The sequence below is a fragment of the Triplophysa rosa genome, linkage group LG9 (genome assembly GCF_024868665.1).
Source record: "Triplophysa rosa linkage group LG9, Trosa_1v2, whole genome shotgun sequence".
Lineage (NCBI taxonomy): Eukaryota > Metazoa > Chordata > Actinopteri > Cypriniformes > Nemacheilidae > Triplophysa > Triplophysa rosa.
This window is the reverse complement of record NC_079898.1, coordinates 24,386,484-24,405,779: the sequence shown is the minus strand read 5'-3', so window position 1 is coordinate 24,405,779 and position 19,296 is coordinate 24,386,484. Positions and strand designations below refer to the sequence as shown.

General features: G+C 38.8%; 1 protein-coding gene across 2 annotated transcripts in view; it reads left to right on the top strand.

Moving 5' to 3' along the window:
- The window catches only part of LOC130558992 (MAM domain-containing glycosylphosphatidylinositol anchor protein 1), a 161,204-nt gene that overhangs the window by 28,538 nt on the left and 113,370 nt on the right, over window positions 1-19,296 (top strand). For both annotated transcript variants that reach the window (XM_057341788.1, XM_057341787.1), the window contains exon 3: window positions 14,765-14,904. In XM_057341788.1, coding sequence (XP_057197771.1) covers window positions 14,765-14,904 — 140 coding nt within the window. The remainder of the gene's footprint in view (window positions 1-14,764; window positions 14,905-19,296) is intronic.

Genomic DNA, 19,296 nt, shown 5'->3' with positions numbered 1-19,296 from the left:
CTGGTTTGTATGACTTGTATCATGAGGTGTTTAGACTTCACCGTGACTCACTTTTTGGAGTGTGATTCTATGAGAAACTGTGAAATGACTGTATAGATGTGTGTACATGTGTGTGTGTGTGCGTGATCCACTCCAGTTGCATTGTGGGATGGTGGCATTAGGACTCTGAGCTGAAGTGAAGGTCACACATTTTACATTAACAGTCATTGCCAAACGCTACTGATGCAAGAGCGTGTGTCTGTATGTGGGTGAGTGAAAACGTCCAACTGAGTGGTGTGTGTGGGAGTGGGAGAGAGAGAGAGAGAGAGAGAGAGAGAGAGAGATGAGAGAGAAGAGAGAAGANGAGAGAGAGAGAGAGAGAGAGAGAGAGAGAGAGAGAGAGAGAGAGAGTCATTGTACAGCATTTCCTTATATTACCCAGCGGTCTCTTAAAAGCTCCATACAATGAACGCACACACACACGCACGCACGCACACACACACCTCTGAACTCTAAACAAACACACATTCACAAATACCCACAGTTTATACGGTGGCAGTCTTGCATGGCTTAGTTCTGTTTTCATTTCAAATTGTTTTACATTTTTTACATTTTAAATGTTATTATTATTGACCACCTAAAACCCTCTTTATTGTTTGTAGATGTATTTAAATAAGCAAAATGTTATGCGTCATTACAATCCTAAATGCAATGTCAAGTGCATGTTGCATTCTCATCTTTGCAGCAAGGGGGCGCTACAGCGGGATTAGCATTATCTGTCTGCTGTTCTGGTCATGAAGAGGATGTAGCTACCCAAATACAGTAATCTAGTTTGATGGCACATTTAACGATAACTCTATCACCCCCTCGAGGTTTGTTGCCAAGTGAAATGTTTCCGGGCCAACATCATTCCAATCAGTTTCTTGTTTTCTTAGATGTGCAAGGTTACATTTATTGTTAAACGCTCTTAATGAATTGTTTGTTTCCTTATAGTACAATTTCTCAGATGTTTTTATCTATATAAAAAGAAAATAATATGGTTTTGAATATTATAATGGGAAATTCTAAAATAGCAATTTATGTCAAACGTACAAGGTAAATCTATTGGTCTGTTTAGTCAGAGCATAAATATATTTGGAACATCATAAGCAATATTGAAGAAACTGAGAGTTATGATTAGAAAATATGTTGCGTTTTTCTAGAAAATATGCCTTTTTCTGATAAAAATGTTTTTCTTTTTACTTTTTTTGGCTTTTTCGTGATGTTATATACAGTATGTATATTTACTAAAGATGCACCGATACAAAATTTCTTCACCGATACGATGTCCTCCACTGCAGAGACCGATACAAGTTCTAAAGATTAAGTGAATATTTCTTAATTTTCTGAATGCTATTAATTCATATAATATTGAACATCAAACTGGTGATGTTTCTTAACATTTTCTATATACCGAGCACAAATTCATTGCATTTTGCTGTCCTCTTTTGATTGACAGGATATATCAGCCCTGATCATTGGCTAGTTTACAGTGATAGTTTACAGTAAACTATCAGCCAATAACCGATAGTGTGAAAAATTGCTTTTATCGACCGATACCGGTTATTGGCCGACATATTGGTGCATCTCTAATATTTACATATACTTGTTTTCTTTTATATTGTTTGATATAAGTGTTTTAAAATTTGTTGAAAATATGTTGCTAAACTCAAAACTGATCATTCTGATCAACTGACTGTGTTGACCCTAATAAAATCTCTCACTTGGCAAAGTCATGAGATTTGGAGTTTGTACAATGACAATGCAGTCCAGATGCGACATGCACTTCAGATTATTAGTTTTGGACGGGCAGCAGTTTGTCCGTGCACATTTTCTGCTGTTTGCTGTTGAGCTTTTCTAGGACCAGCACTGCTCTTCCATTATTTGAAATTTGTTTTTGGTGGTTTTGATGGTATCCGCTGTTTCATTTTTAACCAAACAAGCTGTGGAAAGTCTCTGGACATCAGATAGTCTCATGTCTATAAAGTTGATTCCATTAAAAAAAAAAACAGACTTCAGTTGTACAAGTGATACTGATTTCATTGTTTCATTATATTATAATATTCTCCACCCTATGGCTCTGACACTGCAGCTGTTGCTTTAAGGACCCTTGAACTTCCTAGGTTCCCCTCTGACCTCTGCTGTAGTTATGACACCTCCGGCCGTCTCGCTCTCTCTCGTGCGGTCTGTCTGACAGATGGTCAAAAAAACCAACGCTCGTTTTCTTCTCCATATTCTTTCTCACCTCTTTGTGCCCATTAGACTCCAGAGGAGAGAGAGAGGGCCAAGCATATGCCGCTTGCACACACAAACACACACATTTACATACACACACAGACGTGCACACAATGCTGCTAATTTTAACCTGCGGCAGCTGTTCACCTCCTCAACTCCATTGTGATGCAGCTGAGACAGATGTGTGTGTGTGCACTGTCAGTGTGGACGAGCAAGTGGGATAGAGAGAGAAAGTTTATGGTAAGTTTATATTAAGCACCTTTGTTTTGATTGCCTATTGTTGTAGATATATTTCTGTATAGTGGCCAGAACTGATTTCCGTTTACACTTGAGAGTTATTATATCATTTAAATTAATTAATTATATTAATGATATATACTGTATATTAACATATATATGCACGTGCGCACACGCACGCACGCACGCACGCACACACACACACACACACACATTTATATATATATGTATATATATTATGAGCTTTATTGGCCAAGTATGCTTCCACATTCGAGGAATTTGTTATAGTGACAGAAGCTCCACAGTGCAACAGAAAGACAGCAACAGGACAGAACACAGATGATAAAAAAATAATACTAATATACAATAATATAGAAATAGGCAATGTACAAAAAAGCAAAAACACAATATACAATATAGACAATTATGTATGTGTATAGACAATTATGTATTATCTAATTAATATTAATTATTATATAATTTACTGAATGTTCAATGAAACTTCATGTTAAAGTTCTGATCCATGAAACTTTTTTTTTAAATAAAGAAAAATCAGAGAGAAAAGTGTCTTTAATTTAACTCTTTTCTGCTATCAGTGATATTTGTCATTTTTTGTTGGGTGGATTGGTGTCTTTTGGTTTGTGTCCATTAAGTTGCAAATCAAAAGAGAAAATGACGTTTTTTCGTTCACTGGAATATCCAAAAACAGGCTTTACAGCACGGTTATTTAATTTGTCATATTTTTCATTGAATTTACGGCAGAAATAATTGAATTGTGATATACTCTTACCCTGAAATAAAATTACTAATAAAGTCAAACAAGATTTTGGCTTGTGCGCTAAATCCCATCTTTGGAGCTTTCTTGTATTCGAGCAGGTGCGCGACCGTCTCTGTGAAATATAATTTTAATAAACCTGATTTACTTTCAGGGCTGTTTTGGTGGTGGAAGATAAAATAGCAATAATGCACACCTGTGACCGCACGTTATATATTAATGCGGCAAGTTTCTTTCTAATGTTGCCTGGCAAATATAAACAGCCCACAGTTACATTAGACTAATGAATTACTGCCTGAAAAGTGTTTATTGCATTTTACTGTGGTTAAGGGGGTTACGGCCACATGACCTCTTGTGGTTTATGCTTTGAGGTGACATAGGTGAAATTGTTTTTGTGGTGTGTTTGTGTGTGTGCAAAAATCAAGCATTTTTCTAATCTTTGTATTTAAGTGGATTTTTGCAGAGTCAGATTTGAGCTGAACGTTTATGGTGATGTCTTAGACAATGGCATATCACCTATTGTGGGTTAGAAAAAATGGCTTCAATCACACATACATTTATTTAGAACATATAGACTTTTTTAATAAATGTATTTATGCATTTCAAATTGAAAGTGTCCCTACCCACATTCTGTAGCATACTACTATAGTATGTACTAAACTATAGTGTACTATTGTAAACCATACTACTATGGCTTACTACTATAGTAAACTGTTGTCGTTTAGTTTACTATACTTAACTATTGTAAATTGTAGTGTATTCTAGTATATTCTAGTATCTATAGCTGAATACATTCACTATAGTATACTGTAGTATAAGCTATAGACGGTTTCATCGGACGCACGTGCTGGGCCGAAGATCATGTCCGGTCTGTATTTGGTCATACTATAAAATTTGTATTAATATTTTATATACAAATATACACAATTTTTGTATATTCACTGTATTAACTTAAATAAATACTACTCAACAGTTGTTTAATCTTTGTAGAGGTCTACCGTAGATTAAGTTTGGGCCACATAACGTTTCTTTATGCTGTTGCCGCTGAAACCGTCATCTATGGTACTATAGTATCCTACGGTAATTTTTTTATGTGGGTTTTCTTAGCTTGGTGAAACTACAGCTTTAGTACACACGCACACACAATTTTTCGAGCAGATATTTTGTCAGTGTATCCTATTTTGAAGGGACGCTGACATGCTCCACTCTCAAGAAGAATGGCATTCAATGGCCCTGATGCTCTTCATCTTTGTTCCTCTCTCTCTTCCTCTCTCTCGGGCTCTGTCAGTCCGCACGGGAGATTTGAGGGTGCCGGGTTTATCTCTCTGTACATTGTCCCTCTGTATCTCTGGTTCCGTCGTTTCTTCTTTCTGTCTTTGGTCTAGGGAAACCTCCAGCTGCCCCACTTTTGATTGACAGCTTTGTGTCTGGAACATTCACCACCCCGGACGATACATTACGGCTAAATTTGATCAGACGTGCCTTGCAGACGTGAGTCGGGAGAAATGTGTTAAGGTCGGCTTAAAAAGCCGTTTGTAACCTGGTTTGACATATTTCAGAAAGAAACCGGATGAAAAATATAAGGCGGAGCTCAATGTTGGTGGGTTTGTATGCATTGCTGTATCAAATGAACGCTAGATAGGCCTTTCAAATGCATTTCTCTTTCGCTTGTTCATCTGTTGGCCGCACTCAGCGTCGTGTTTGATCAGGCCGCTTCTGACTCAACACAGCCTGTTTAAAAGCTGCCAGTATGGGCCGTCCTGATTACACGTGTTTGCGCGTCTGCCCGTGAGAGATTTGGATGCGCTTGTGTTAATAGGCGTTTGTAGTCGACTCGTTGTGTGTTAACGTTTGTGTAGCTGCAGATGTATGTGTGTGTGGGAGTAAAAAGCTATTTGATTTGGCAGAACAAGCAGACGTCACTCATTGAGAGAATCTTATGAAAACATCCAAGAAGTGGATTGTATTTTGCGTGAAATAAATGAAAACAACTGAAGCCTGTTGAGAATACGAAGATCATTAAAGGCGGGGTAACCGATTTCCGAATTACGCTTTAGACGACTGAGTCGGGCCGAGTACCAAAACAACCTTGTAGCCAATCAGCAGTAAAGTGCACAGGATGGACATTAGCCGAGCCGGGCGCTGACGAATGCGACACATGAGGGTAATGGGGTGTGTTTGTTTTGGTGATTTGAACATCAACAACGGCTAAGAGAAATCGGACACCCCGCCTTTAATACAACAAATACTACGTTCTGCATTGTTTCCTCCCAAAGTCTCATTACTGTACTGCATCTCTCTTTTTTTGGTCATTTCTATTTTTTGTAAAATCCCATTAGTGGTTCTCATTAGATTGCCATTGCTTTAAAGCAGTTGTTTATCTACTGTATTATACTGTTTAAAGTACAAACAGTATACCAAAAATATTAAATATAAATACATATTTTTTATATGTCTGAAATATTGAAAATATGTTAAATGCATGCAGTATTTTCATGCAAATGCAGATGCCTTTTATGCAAAATAACTGACTGTGCAGTGTGCATTTAACATACATTTCATATGTTTGTATTTTGGGCACATTTTGTTTTACCTGTTTCAATTAGAAGTCTGTGTAGTTTGGCTAGATATTGCGTTTTATTTGATATTTTGATATTTTATTTGACAACAGATTTCAGTGTTTTATCATTCTGAATGAAAGAAGGACAGTCCCAACATTACCTCCAGGGCTGCAGTCGCTCTCGTCCCTTTCTCTTCACGTTGCTAATTTAATCACTTTCTGTCACTGCCAGTAAAACTGTCACCGTAGAATTGACTCTCGCTCTCATCTTCTCTGTTGTTCCCTCACGAATCCTCACAGCGCCGCGCGTCCCTGTTTACTTTCACACAGCAGTAATGGACAGCCAAGCTCTCTCGCAACTGAGATGAATGGCTTTAATACAGCAGGACGAGGCTGGTCGTCTTATTACAGATAACATGACATTGCAATTGACCCTATTTAGTTTTTTATACACTTTCTTGATCTTAACGTTCTCGATTTATCTGTGCACAGTGTTCGTAATTTAGACCACGTATACATTCTGATATACAGTATAATGCCTTCTCTTACATTTCAATGTTTAGGTATTAAACATTCTCTCAGAGTAAAGTGGATGGTGAATAGTTTCATGTCTTGAAATAAATAATCTCTGCATGGAAGTTTACCATCTGAATTAAAGTCATCATCTTATTTTCTGGAGTTTTACTCTAGAACGCAATGGTTTCGCTTGTAACATCTTTATGGCTTTTATTACTGTTAGTTGTTGACTTTACTCAGTGGGTAAAAAACAGCCAGTCCAGTTATTTGGTGTGAAATATGCCTTAGGAAAGAAAAAGAGCTTTTGAAGGCTTTTAAAATAAATCACAGGTGTCAGCATTTATTCTGTCAGTCGATAAATTCTGTCAGGTGTAGTGTTGACAGAGTGTGTGGAGGTACTTTGGGTAACATTGGGATGGGCAGGGATACAGCAAAAACAGGGAAACTGACTGGAAAATGAATTGAGTTAAAGACGGGGTAACATGCTATTTCATGCATTCTGCCTCCTATACACTGTTAAATGTGCTGGCTTCTCATGCTTAACATGGTCAACTTGTAAAAAAACCGAGTTGGATGTATGACGTAGTATTTCTGTGCTCGATACTCTCCCCAAACTCCTGTTTCGTAACAGGGATCCTATTCCTTTTATTGGCAATTCTCCCGGAAAAGCAGGCCCACGCGTCATCCACCGAGCGAAAGAGCACGCCCACGCGCTAGCGTGAGAGAAAGACCACGCCCACGCGCCAACCAGCCACGTGAAAAAGAGCAGCACGCCCATCAATGCCGCTTCACTCGGAAGTGACGGAAGTTCAGGTGTTTGTTTGCTCACTGCATTTCGGTGATGAATGTTATAGAAACGGTGGATATAACGCTGGATTTGGAGATCGTTTGAAATGGATAGATGGCGCGGTCTCAGTGCTAAAAGATGGCGGACATGAACCGCACAAGGTAAGTCAAACGGAGTCACATGTCTGTGTTTTATTGGCAATCGGCGCGTACGTGCATAATGTAAACAACACGAAGGGATAATGCGATGATGTGTTGTGTGCTCGTGCTGTATTTTTTTTTTTTTTAAATAATGGTACAGCCGTATCTCTCTTTTATAAATTTGATCAAACTAAATACTCTTCGAGGATACGACGATTCTCGCTTTCTCGTTCCCCGCTTTGTTGTTCTAATTTTTCCTTTCTTTGCCGTTCACTCCTCTCTCTCTTTCTTGCTCTCTCACTCTCATGTTCTTTCTAGGTCTCTCGCTCTTTTTCTTTCTGTCTCTCTCTGTCGTTCTCTCTCTCCTGGGACTGTGGGTTAGAAGCAGTAGAGATGAATAAGTGTGTGACTGCAGGAAGTGAGTGAAGCAGTAGATCTGATGAAGCTCCTCACAAGCGCATCGAGTATGATTTATGTGGCGAGCGTGCGCATACGGGAGGAGAGTCAGAGAGGAGGAGATGCTCTAGAAAACTTTGAGCAACAGTTGGAGTCGGTCAGAAGCGCTGCTGAGATATTCCCAGTGGGCCGTGGGTGCAGGTGGAGCGCACAGCGGCTCGGGTCATCAGTCACAGCAGCCGTCCTCACACCTGCTCTCATTTGTTGGGTGTAATCTTCTCCGAGCGATGCATTTTTCATCCTGTTGTTTGGGGACTTTATAAGCACAGGTTATCCCAAGATTAAACATTGTTCTCTCAGTTTGCTCCGGGGAATAAAGAACAAAAACTAATATAAAAGGGAATTACAGTTTAGGGTTGAACGATATTTCTAGTGACGTGCTAATGAAATGTATAGTTTTTATGACCTCGTATTTGTTGAAACACTGCGTGAAATATTTGAACTTTTACAGTAAGAATCCATTTGTCATACAGAGAAATCAAAACATCTTCACGTGCTTCCCTTACAGACATTGTCGTCTTTTCTTTTTACTTTTAAGTTTTCTTTCTTCTTCAATTTGTCATGCATTCTGCTTCAGTTTTCTCTGTAGTGTTTCGGCTCAAATCACCTTCTCTCTTGTTGCTTGTGTGTGTGTATTCGGATGGCTGTGTTCATTTATTTGTGTGTGTGTGTGTGTGTGTCTCTTATTGATTTGTTTTTATATTCCATCTCACTATGCCGCTCTCCATTTGTTTTGTTTCTTTCTCCCCCCTCCCTCCGGCAGTTCCCCTTCGCTGGCTTGAGACTAGTTTGATAACTCACAGAAAGAGAGCGAGAAGTGAGAGAGCCTCGTTTGCTTCAGATTTAGATGGATGGTTGTATGGCCGTATGGATGGATGGATAGACGGGGCTGATGAAAGAGAAAAAAACAGTGGGCAGGGGATTGGTTCTCGTGGAGAGACCACATGCCCGGTTGGCAGTGACCTGGCCATAGGATATTGTACATCACATCTGCTTTAAAACGCCTTTTTTAGATCTTTTTGTGGCAAATTTGCTAAATGGATGCCGAGCTCATGTGCAATGCGCAGAGCAAAAATCTGTTTTTTATTCACCGCAATTTTAAGCAGCCACTAAATGTGCTGGAAATTGCATTGCATCCTATTTAAATAAAGCAGCTGTCATTCATTTCAGTGCACACATGCCGCACATATGTCTTCTTATTCGTATCTGATTGATATCAAAGAGATGTTTGTTTATAATTTCATGGGATTATGGGGCTTTACTTGGAATGATTTTGAAATGATAGACAGGGGCTATATTTGGGTACCTGGATTGTACAGCCACATCAAATAAATGACAGTCGGTAAATATCACATAACCTTATAACCGGACAGAGTCGTGTCAAAAATGAAATGAAAATCATGAATCATGAAAAAAGTAAAAAAAAATGATTAAATTGGAATAGCCTAAACTTCAGAATTTAGAAGCAAATAGGATTTGTAAAATTTAGAGTTTTAAATCTAGCAAATCTAGAATTGTAAATTGAACCTTGACGTAAGGAAGCAAAACTGAGGTGGAATGAAATCACAAGAAAATGCAAAAATATCGTGTTTTTTTTTTGGAAAATTCGACATCTGTGTTGACGGCTGTGCTAGTTGTTTTTGAATTTTGGCAAGAAATTATTTGATTTCATATTCTCTGTTGTTGAATTCCTTTAACTCAATTTACTGTCACTCCAACACCCTGCAGTTCATTCAAATTCTCATGAAACTCCAGAACCCAAAGACAGACAGTCTGTGTTTTACACAACTTTGCTTTGTAAGCCGTAGACAACAAAGCATCCCGCTGGTTTTGGAAGCGAGCCGGTCCTAAAAACATCTCATGCATGTTTTCTCTTACATCATGCACTTTTTAATGTTGTAATTATTGGTGTTTTTGGTCAAAACTAGAATCTAAATCCGGACTACACGGAGGCTGCTACGTTCTCTCTGATGTTTCATTCCTATTGGTAGTCGACCCACAGTGGTGCGGTTGCCGAGCGACCGCCGCATGCTGATGTGGAGATGTGTTTGTCTTCAGCCCACGATGCACTGGGTCAGTGTGACAGTGATGGATGTTGACCCGGGTGCAGAGTTAAAGAGCTCATCCCTGACGCCGGGCGTTCTTTCCTGCTGAGAGGGATACTGTGTCGAACAATCTGGGGCTTACACACACGCACGCACTTGCGCGCGCGCACACACAAAAACATTCACACCTGCTGCAAAAGGCCAGTGAGATGTGAGGTCCAGCCATCCACACATTATGTGGCGTACCCACAGCTGTTAACACGACGACCTCACGCACACAAACACACACCTCACGCTTAACGGATCAATAATAATCACATCAGAGAGAAATTCGTTGGCTCTGTCTTTGAGTGGACCTCGTTATCGACCACACTTTTATATTCTCCTACGCATCCTTATGGACGCTCACGCAGTACCTTTGAGGGTTTTCAAATCGGTGCCACAAGGCTATACAAACTATATTGATTTATATCAGAATTAATTTGAGATTGTCAATTGTATAATGTTTAAACAGAAATGCCACACTTTTTGACCGAATGAACTCCCACGGATTTCTTAAAAACCATCAAAGTGCAATCCAGCATTTTGGGGGGTTAAAAAAGAAACACACAATGATGTACAATGGTAAGCTTATAGTGATGATTTATCATTTGAGCTGTTGTGTCAAGTCTTGTGTGAAATGTGTTTTGTGTTTGTCCGTTTGACATCATTTGACTTTAAACCACGTAAAGGTTGCAAAGTAACCTGCAATATTATGTTACCAACAGAGATGGCGATAAAGAGGTGAAAATGACAGGTCGCAGCCTAAATAATAAATACTAGAAATATATTAATTTAACAAATATCCTTTTTTTTAATCAATTACCTGCTCGAAAAATGGTGTTTTGCATGAATGAAAGTTGTCTTGGAATGTCACAGAATTACGGCACATGTGCTGAGTAAAGGGTTTTTTAAAAGTGTGCGAGTCTCGTTCTCTTTCGGCGGTTGTTGACAGCGTTCGCACGAGCCTCATTGTGCCTCTAATGAGCGTCATTCATTTGAGCTGGAGTCTGGCCTCTGATGTCCGCTCGACTCTGACCGCACTCACAAATAAAACGTCTCTGGTCATTTCCATACGCCTCTCGCACTTCCTGTTCCCGGACTCTCTTTCAAATGCTAATGCCTCGCGTTTACAGCCTCTGGGCTGTTGTAGTGGATACGTTCCTCTTCGCTATCAAAGCGTTTGCCGGGCAGTGACCGACGGGCTCAGCCGTCCGCATCTCTGGCTGGTGTTCCCGAGGGTCCCGACTTTGAATTCTGCTCGGGGCTGAGGGAGCAGCAAACTCCACAATGAAAGATGTTAAAGATGGCAGACTGCATTTCTGACTCAAGGAACATGGGAGGTTGTCGTCTCCAATCTGAATCGCATATTATTCTGTCATATTTTTTTCTGTTTTACACAATAAATATGTACACACATAGATTGATGGATAGGATAAATTCTATTTTTCGCACAATTAACCGTACATGTACTGTACATGTGTGTGAAAGTGCCAAACCATGCGAACTCTATTTCTTTCAAATCTGTTTATAAAATATAATATCTCACACGTGACTCCTCCGAATTGTTATTGAAGGACCCGATCACTCATTTGCTCCGCTCTTGGTCAACCGGTGTAGAGGTGCAGAACATTGTGTGCAGTGATGTCTGTGTCTGTATATTGATTTATGGTAATTTCTTTTAATGTTTGTTAAAGTAAAAGCGTTTCCTTTCTCCCTGTTTTGAAAGGGATTAAACCTTTGAAATGAAATGCCAGAGGTTAAATAGCCCTGAAGTGCTTCAGAAATGACAATGAATTCACTCGTGGACGGGCATGTTGACCAGAAAGTTTTGTTGTACTTGTGCATCGTTTCTGTTTCAACTAAACTTCATTGGCGACTCAATCTGAGCTCAGCGTTTATTTCTGTGAATTGCGTTTGAGCGGATGTGCTTGATTGTGCATGTTTTGTTTGTGAAATGTGAGACAATGTGCCCAATCGATGTGGAAGTGTTTTCAGTGCTTCTTGTTTGGGAATGAAACGAATACGGTTATTTCTACTTTTATTCAAATTGGGCGACTCTTTTTCTTTCCAAAGGACTGGATGATCTTGTTTTCTATGATATGATCCATTTCATTTAACACGATCAGTCTTATTTTCGGTGGCACTCATATTTCTTTCAGTTGCACTATAAAGTTTCCACTATAGTGTTTTTTTTCCAGAATTTTACTTTGCATGCTTGTGTTAGTGAGGTTTAATGGTGACTTTCACTTGCTTGCTGGTATTATCGTTCATAGGGCAAAATTATTATCTGGTCTTATTGTGCGTGAAACATACGTATTTGTGAAAATCTAATTTGTGTATATCTACAAACCCGATTCCAAAAAAGTTGGGACACTGTACAAATTGTGAATAAAAAAGGAATGCAATAATTTACGAATCTCATAAACTTATATTTAATTCACAATAGAATATAGATAACATATCAAATGTTGAAAGTGAGACATTTTGAAATGTCATGCCAAATATTGGCTCATTTTGGATTTCATGAGAGCTACACATTCCAAAAAAGTTGGGACAGGTAGCAATAAGAGGCCGGAAAAGTTAAATGTACATATAAGGAACAGCTGGAGGACCAATTTGCAACTTATTAGGTCAATTGGCAACATGATTGGGTATAAAAAGAGCCTCTCAGAGTGGCAGCGTCTCTCAGAAGTCAAGATGGGCAGAGGATCACCAATTCCCCCAATGCTGCGGCGAAAAATAGTGGAGCAATATCAGAAAGGAGTTTCTCAGAGAAAAATTGCAAAGAGTTTGAAGTTATCATCATCTACAGTGCATAATATCATCCAAAGATTCAGAGAATCTGGAACAATCTCTGTGCGTAAGGGTCAAGGCCGGAAACCCATACTGGATGCCCGTGATCTTCGGGCCCTTAGACGGCACTGCATCACATACAGGAATGCTACTGTAATGGAAATCACAACATGGGCTCAGGAATACTTCCAGAAAACATTGTCGGTGAACACAATCCACCGTGCCATTCGCCGTTGCCGGCTAAAACTCTATAGGTCAAAAAAGAAGCCATATCTAAACATGATCCAGAAGCGCAGGCGTTTTCTCTGGGCCAAGGCTCATTTAAAATGGACTGTGGCAAAGTGGAAAACTGTTCTGTGGTCAGACGAATCAAAATTTGAAGTTCTTTTTGGAAAACTGGGACGCCATGTCATCCGGACTAAAGAGGACAAGGACAACCCAAGTTGTTATCAGCGCTCAGTTCAGAAGCCTGCATCTCTGATGGTATGGGGTTGCATGAGTGCGTGTGGCATGGGCAGCTTACACATCTGGAAAGGCACCATCAATGCTGAAAGGTATATCCAAGTTCTAGAACAACATATGCTCCCATCCAGACGTCGTCTCTTTCAGGGAAGACCTTGCATTTTCCAACATGACAATGCCAGACCACATACTGCATCAATTACAACATCACGGCTGCGTAGAAGAAGGATCCTGGTACTGAAATGGCCAGCCTGCAGTCCAGATCTTTCACCCATAGAAAACATTTGGCTCATCATAAAGAGGAAGATGCGACAAAGAAGACCTAAGACAGTCGAGCAACTAGAAGCCTGTATTAGACAAGAATGGGACAACATTCCTATTCCTAAACTTGAGCAACTTGTCTCCTCAGTCCCCTGACGTTTGCAGACTGTTATAAAAAGAAGAGGGGATGCCACACAGTGGTAAACATGGCCTTGTCCCAACTTTTTTGAGATGTGTTGATGCCATGAAATTTAAAATCAACTTATTTTTCCCTTAAAATGATACATTCTCTGTTTAAACATTTGATATGTCATCTATGTTGTATTCTGAATAAAATATTGAAATTTGAAACTTCCACATCATTGCATTCTGTTTTTATTCACAATTTGTACAGTGTCCCAACTTTTTTGGAATCGGGTTTGTATTTGTGTGTATATGTATACAAGCAAACACAGTCACTACAGAACAATTGTGAGTGTGGTATTGCATACATCCAAAATTATATCAATATATTTGATATACAGTATATGCACACAGTAGGGTGCAAAAGTCTCGGGAACGTTAGCAGGTTTACTCCCAAAAGGTTATTTTTATCTTTTCCTGTAGTGTTTTAGTAGGAATTGCCAGTTTACGATTCCAAACATTTCTTTTGCCACTATTTTAACAATCCAGTGGGATTTTGGTATGCACAAGGAGTCTACAGCAGGTTCACACAGAGATCTGGGCAGGTTTCTTCAAGCATGTTGGAGACACTGCCACAGTTCTTTTGGATTTAAAGCCAAGCTTAGTCTGTCTCAGTTTTTTTCTTCATGTAATAATAGACAGACTCGTGATGGTGACCAGAGCTCTGTGTGGAACGCCGGCTGTTGTCAGACTCTTTATGCATACAAAAATCTCACTGGAGTACAAATAATGGCAAAAGAAATGTTTGGAAATTTTTTACTGACACACTACAGTGTCTACATACTGTAAATATCTGGCTTGGGGGGGATACTAACGCTTGCACAGTATACTGTATATGTCATGTTTTTCTGTAAAGCCACTTTGGATGTGCACTTTACAAATGAATTCAGGGGAGTGTTTTTTTCTTCATTGATTTCATACTGTCAGTTGTACTGATGCATATGCGACACGACTTCTCAAAACTCTTTGCACGTCGGAAATATAGTACACTTAGAAATCAAAATTCTGCCATGGCTTATTCTTATATTGTTCTGACGCCAAATTGACATGACGTAATACATGGCTTGTAGATTCCCGAAACTGAATACGATTTGACGACAATTTCAGGGTTTAGATTTTTGTTGATCTAGTAAAGGTATTTCCTCCATAACGCTTCACATTGACAACGGTTCATCTGTGTGGAATGAAGTGAAAATGTCAGCGAGTAATCTCTCTCTCTCTCTCTCTCTCTCTCTCTCTCTCTCTTTCCATCAGCTCCTGCAAACGCTCAGATCGTTCATTCTGGTCAGGCATGTGTGGTGAAGGAGGACAACATCAGTGAAAGAATTTACACCATCAGAGAAGGAGACACATTAGTCCTGCAGTGTCTGGTGAAGGGTCATCCGCGGCCACAGGTGAACACAAACACACATTTCACACCATAAATACCGGGGGCGGATATTAGGCCTACATCTAAAGCATTTCTCCAGATATTTCAAATGTGGGTCTAAAACAGTCTAACATTCGATTTCTTCCATAATGATTATGTTATCTTCGATGTCTTTCATAACATTTTATTCTAGGCTTATCTCATATGGGAGCTTACTGTATCTATTCTATTATCTATTTTCATATGGGATTCTGCGCATTCATTTAAATGTGTAGAATTAAGAATAAGTGTATCTTCATGGAACATGATCTTGACTTAATATCCTAATGATTCTTGGCATAAAAAGTGGTGTACTATCTTATACAACCATTACCCACGACCCCAAATGGCCAAAAAAGATAAAAATCAGTGTGGTTCTTTTTACTAGTGACAGTTAAATATGCCATTTATTAATATTTGTGCATAATTCTTCACTTATGCTTTGATTATGAAGTTATAGCATTGGGAAAAACATGTCTATGCCAGTACCATTGGCCACAATACAATATGTTTTTAACACATCACATACACAAGATTACGTAAAAACATATGCAAGATTGTAGTACTTGTGACTTGCCAACGCTGCCATCTCTGTGTGAATACATGGGGAAGATATAAATGTATGAAGTGGGCCTATGTTGTGGTGAAAATACTTCATTTTAAACGTATACAATAAACGTAACGAGCTGGTTTAAAATGACTGTAAAGGAAATGAGAATACAGAGAAAACGTAGGGATTCTGACTTGCGAGGGAAATATTGTGTATTTTTTAAAAGAACTGAATGAAAGAATCGCGTGTTTAAAAACAAAATAAGAAAAAGGCAATAGAGTTAAAGGGAAAGCAACCACAAAAGCAGCTTGGAGAGGTTTTAAGCAGTAAAACAAGTGGGAGGGTAAACGCTCAGAGGTGGGTAGAGTAGCCAAAATCTTTACTCAAGTAAAAGTACAAGTAACTAGAGAAATTGTTACAAAAGTAAAAGTCACTATTTTAAAAATTACTTGAGTAAAAGTAAAAAAGTATGCAATGAAAAAACTACTCAAGTAGCTAGTTACATAGTTACTTTGTATCTGATTATATAGGCCTACTACATAAAATTAATATTAACGCCAATATTTTAATATTACATTTTAATCAATATTTTTAATTATCTTAAGCAGATATCTTTGCAATATACTAGAGAGACTAAAGAATAGACAAACACAGAAGAGACAAGCATTTCTGTACATTTCATCTAGTCCTGATGTCAATGTAGTTTACACAACTTACTTAGATTAATAGACCATGTCAAACTAAAGCATGAACTAAACTCAGAGCATTTCTAGACCATCTGCAGTGCTCTCTTAAATGAAAGACACATTTTTGAACAAAGCTCGTGTTTTCTCGTGTTGTGTCACGTGTGTGTTGTGAAACGCTCTTACTTGTAAACAAACAGTAAACAGTGAACCACACGCCCATCAACAAGTTTTCTTCCTTCTGTTCTTCAAATGTATATTTCTGCAAGCCCACGTCTCTGTGTCTGACAGGTAACGCGCATGTTGCTGTGTCTGACGAACAGGTCGCGCGGGTGCGCGCTTATGGCGGGCATTTATCATAGCTGGCAAACAATATGACACATTTGCAGTTTTGATTGTATAGATATAGATTAATATCCACTTCATCCAACGCTCTTTGTGTTCTGCGTGTTCTTAATTTTCGCGCTACGAGGAGTGAGTAATCCTGCTTCAGATGATTCAGATCGTGCTGCGAACTGAACAAATCATTTGAACTGATTCATTAGCCTATTCAAATGGTTTTGCCCATTGTTCAATTAATGCTTTCAAAAGAATCGACTCAAAAGAATCGATCACTCGGGAATGCCCGTAAAAAGAGACGACAACCTTGAAATAAACAACGCGTTTTAAAAAGCATATTTTAAAATGAAGGAACGAAGGAACGTCACGCAATGTAAGTTATGTAACGAAGTAAAAGTACAGATTTTCTATGAGAAATTTACTCAAGTAAGAGTAAAAGTACACACTTTTAATTTTACTTAAAAAGTACATATTTTCCAAAATGTTACTCAAGTAAATGTAACAAAGTAAATGTAGCGCGTTACTACCCACCTCTGTAAACGCTAATATACATCTTCAGAAGTCGTTATATGCAAACGGCGTTATGGAAAAAGTAAGTATATGGCATATACGTGCGTATGGCCCCGACTACACCACTGGTTTTGTGGTCCAGGCTCACATATTTGCTTTTTTCATATTTTTTACTAGTTCACTTAAAAGATGTATTCGTATTCGAAACACCACTACCGCACACACACCGGTGACCCGTACCTGTCACATATCCTTATTTACTGTCCCTGAGACAAGTGAATGTGTAGCACTCGCGTGTGTTGGTGTATGTGTTATATAAGGTACGAGTGAGTTGATAACAGTAGGAGGTGTGAATGTGTGACTCCCACAGGCTCTCTGTCCACTGCTATCAGATCACTTATTAAAGACCCTCACACACACACACACAGCCCCCCAAATACCTGTCTACATATATTAGCCCTAGATGATGCGCCAGCAAAAATACCCGTTCTAAATTCCATCGGTTCGTCCTCTTGCTGTGCAGAATTGAGTCCTCAGAATTAGGAAGATTCTATTCTAAACCATGATGTGCAGTTTCCATTAAAAATGTCAGGACAGTGCAATGAGAACAGACTTAATATAGAAGAATAATATAGAGTGGGAATCTAGTCACGCTGTCTGAATATAAACTAATGAGAACATTACTGCATGTCCCATTGGCTGGTATCGCCCGCGGTGCCGAGTTTTCGTGGTTCACTAGATGGTGCGCATGTGTCTATGTGTGTATTTTTGGTTGCGTCTTTATGGCTTATGAATTGAATGTAAATAGAGTGTTTTGCCCTCCATATTGATGTGTGGTTGTGTGTATTAGGTTCAATGTGTGTAGAAAGTATAGAAAGTATAGAAGCATGCAGTGAAACAGGGCAAAATATCAATGAGGATATATCAGACTAGTGGTGTAGGTTTGATACGAGACATTTAAAACAATTGGAACCGTATCAAATGGATATATACGTAGATAAAAACGGGTATGTTCAGCTAACCTTGAACATCAAAAAAGTTGGAATCTGTTCGTTCTTTAAGAACAGTGGTTGGATTATATGTTGATGCTTGAACAGACTTGCTGGTGAACAGTGGCAGTCATTTATTCATCCTCATGTCATTTACAACTTGCACATGTCTGTTCTGTGGAATACAAAAGAAGAATTTTTTTGAAAAATGTGCTTTCATACTGTGGCGGTCAATGGGATCAAATGTTGTTTGGTTACCAATGTTCTTCAAAATATCTTCTTTTGTGTTCTGCATAAAGTCACACAGATTTGGAATGACATGAGGATGAGTAAGTGATGAAATAATTTTCATTTTTGAATGAACTATCCCTTCAAGGGGATGCTATCGAAGTCTGGTTCTTTGCATGTGGATGGAGTTAAAAGATAAAGGACGTTTTGTTGTGGTTTGCGGATGATATGTGTAACAACTCACTGCATCAAACCCACGGCCTTAAAATGATTAGTGCTAAAAAGTGATGGCATTGGCAGTAATGGCAGCGATAAGGACGATGAGGACACAGTTCTGGTGTGTTTGTGCGCTGCGTCCCACAGGGAGTTTAAAGTTTCTCGCTGCATTGGCGTTCTTGAGCTGCAACCGAAAACATGATACCCCCTCGCTTTTCTACCACATCATATTTTTTCCTCCTTTTTGATTAGCAGAGATGCTGTAAAGGTCAGCCGTCTTCATGATGCTGCTTCTGCTGTCAGAATGCTATCGCAAACACGCCATGACCATTACGCTCTCAACCCATTTGCCGTAGTTTTCATTTTAATTATGGGCTGCATGAAGATATGTATACCATTCAGGAAACTCGGATACATTGTACCCTCATACAACTGGCAAGATGGAAAGTTCCAAATAAACTGAATGCGTATATTTACTTGAAACTTGGTGACAACGGTGGAGAAATCAGTTAGTGGGACTGAGAAGTTTACTCAGATTTTTATATATGAAGAGTTTGGTTCCAAAATTAGATAACTCGTTTTTAAGATTTTTCAAAAATCATGTTTTTTATTGTGCATTCCAATTAATATCAATTAAACTGCAGTTGGTTTGGTTTGATTTAAGCCATAATAACTAAAAATTAGTTATTATAATAACCATCATTTCTAAGCTAACTTACACAATAAAACACCATAAAAACCTGATAACAATAAAAAACATGATTTTTGAAACTTTTTAAAACAGAGTTATCTCATTTTTTAACCAGACTCTTCATATATATACAGTATATGTGTGTGTGTGTGTGTGTGTGTGTTTTATTTGC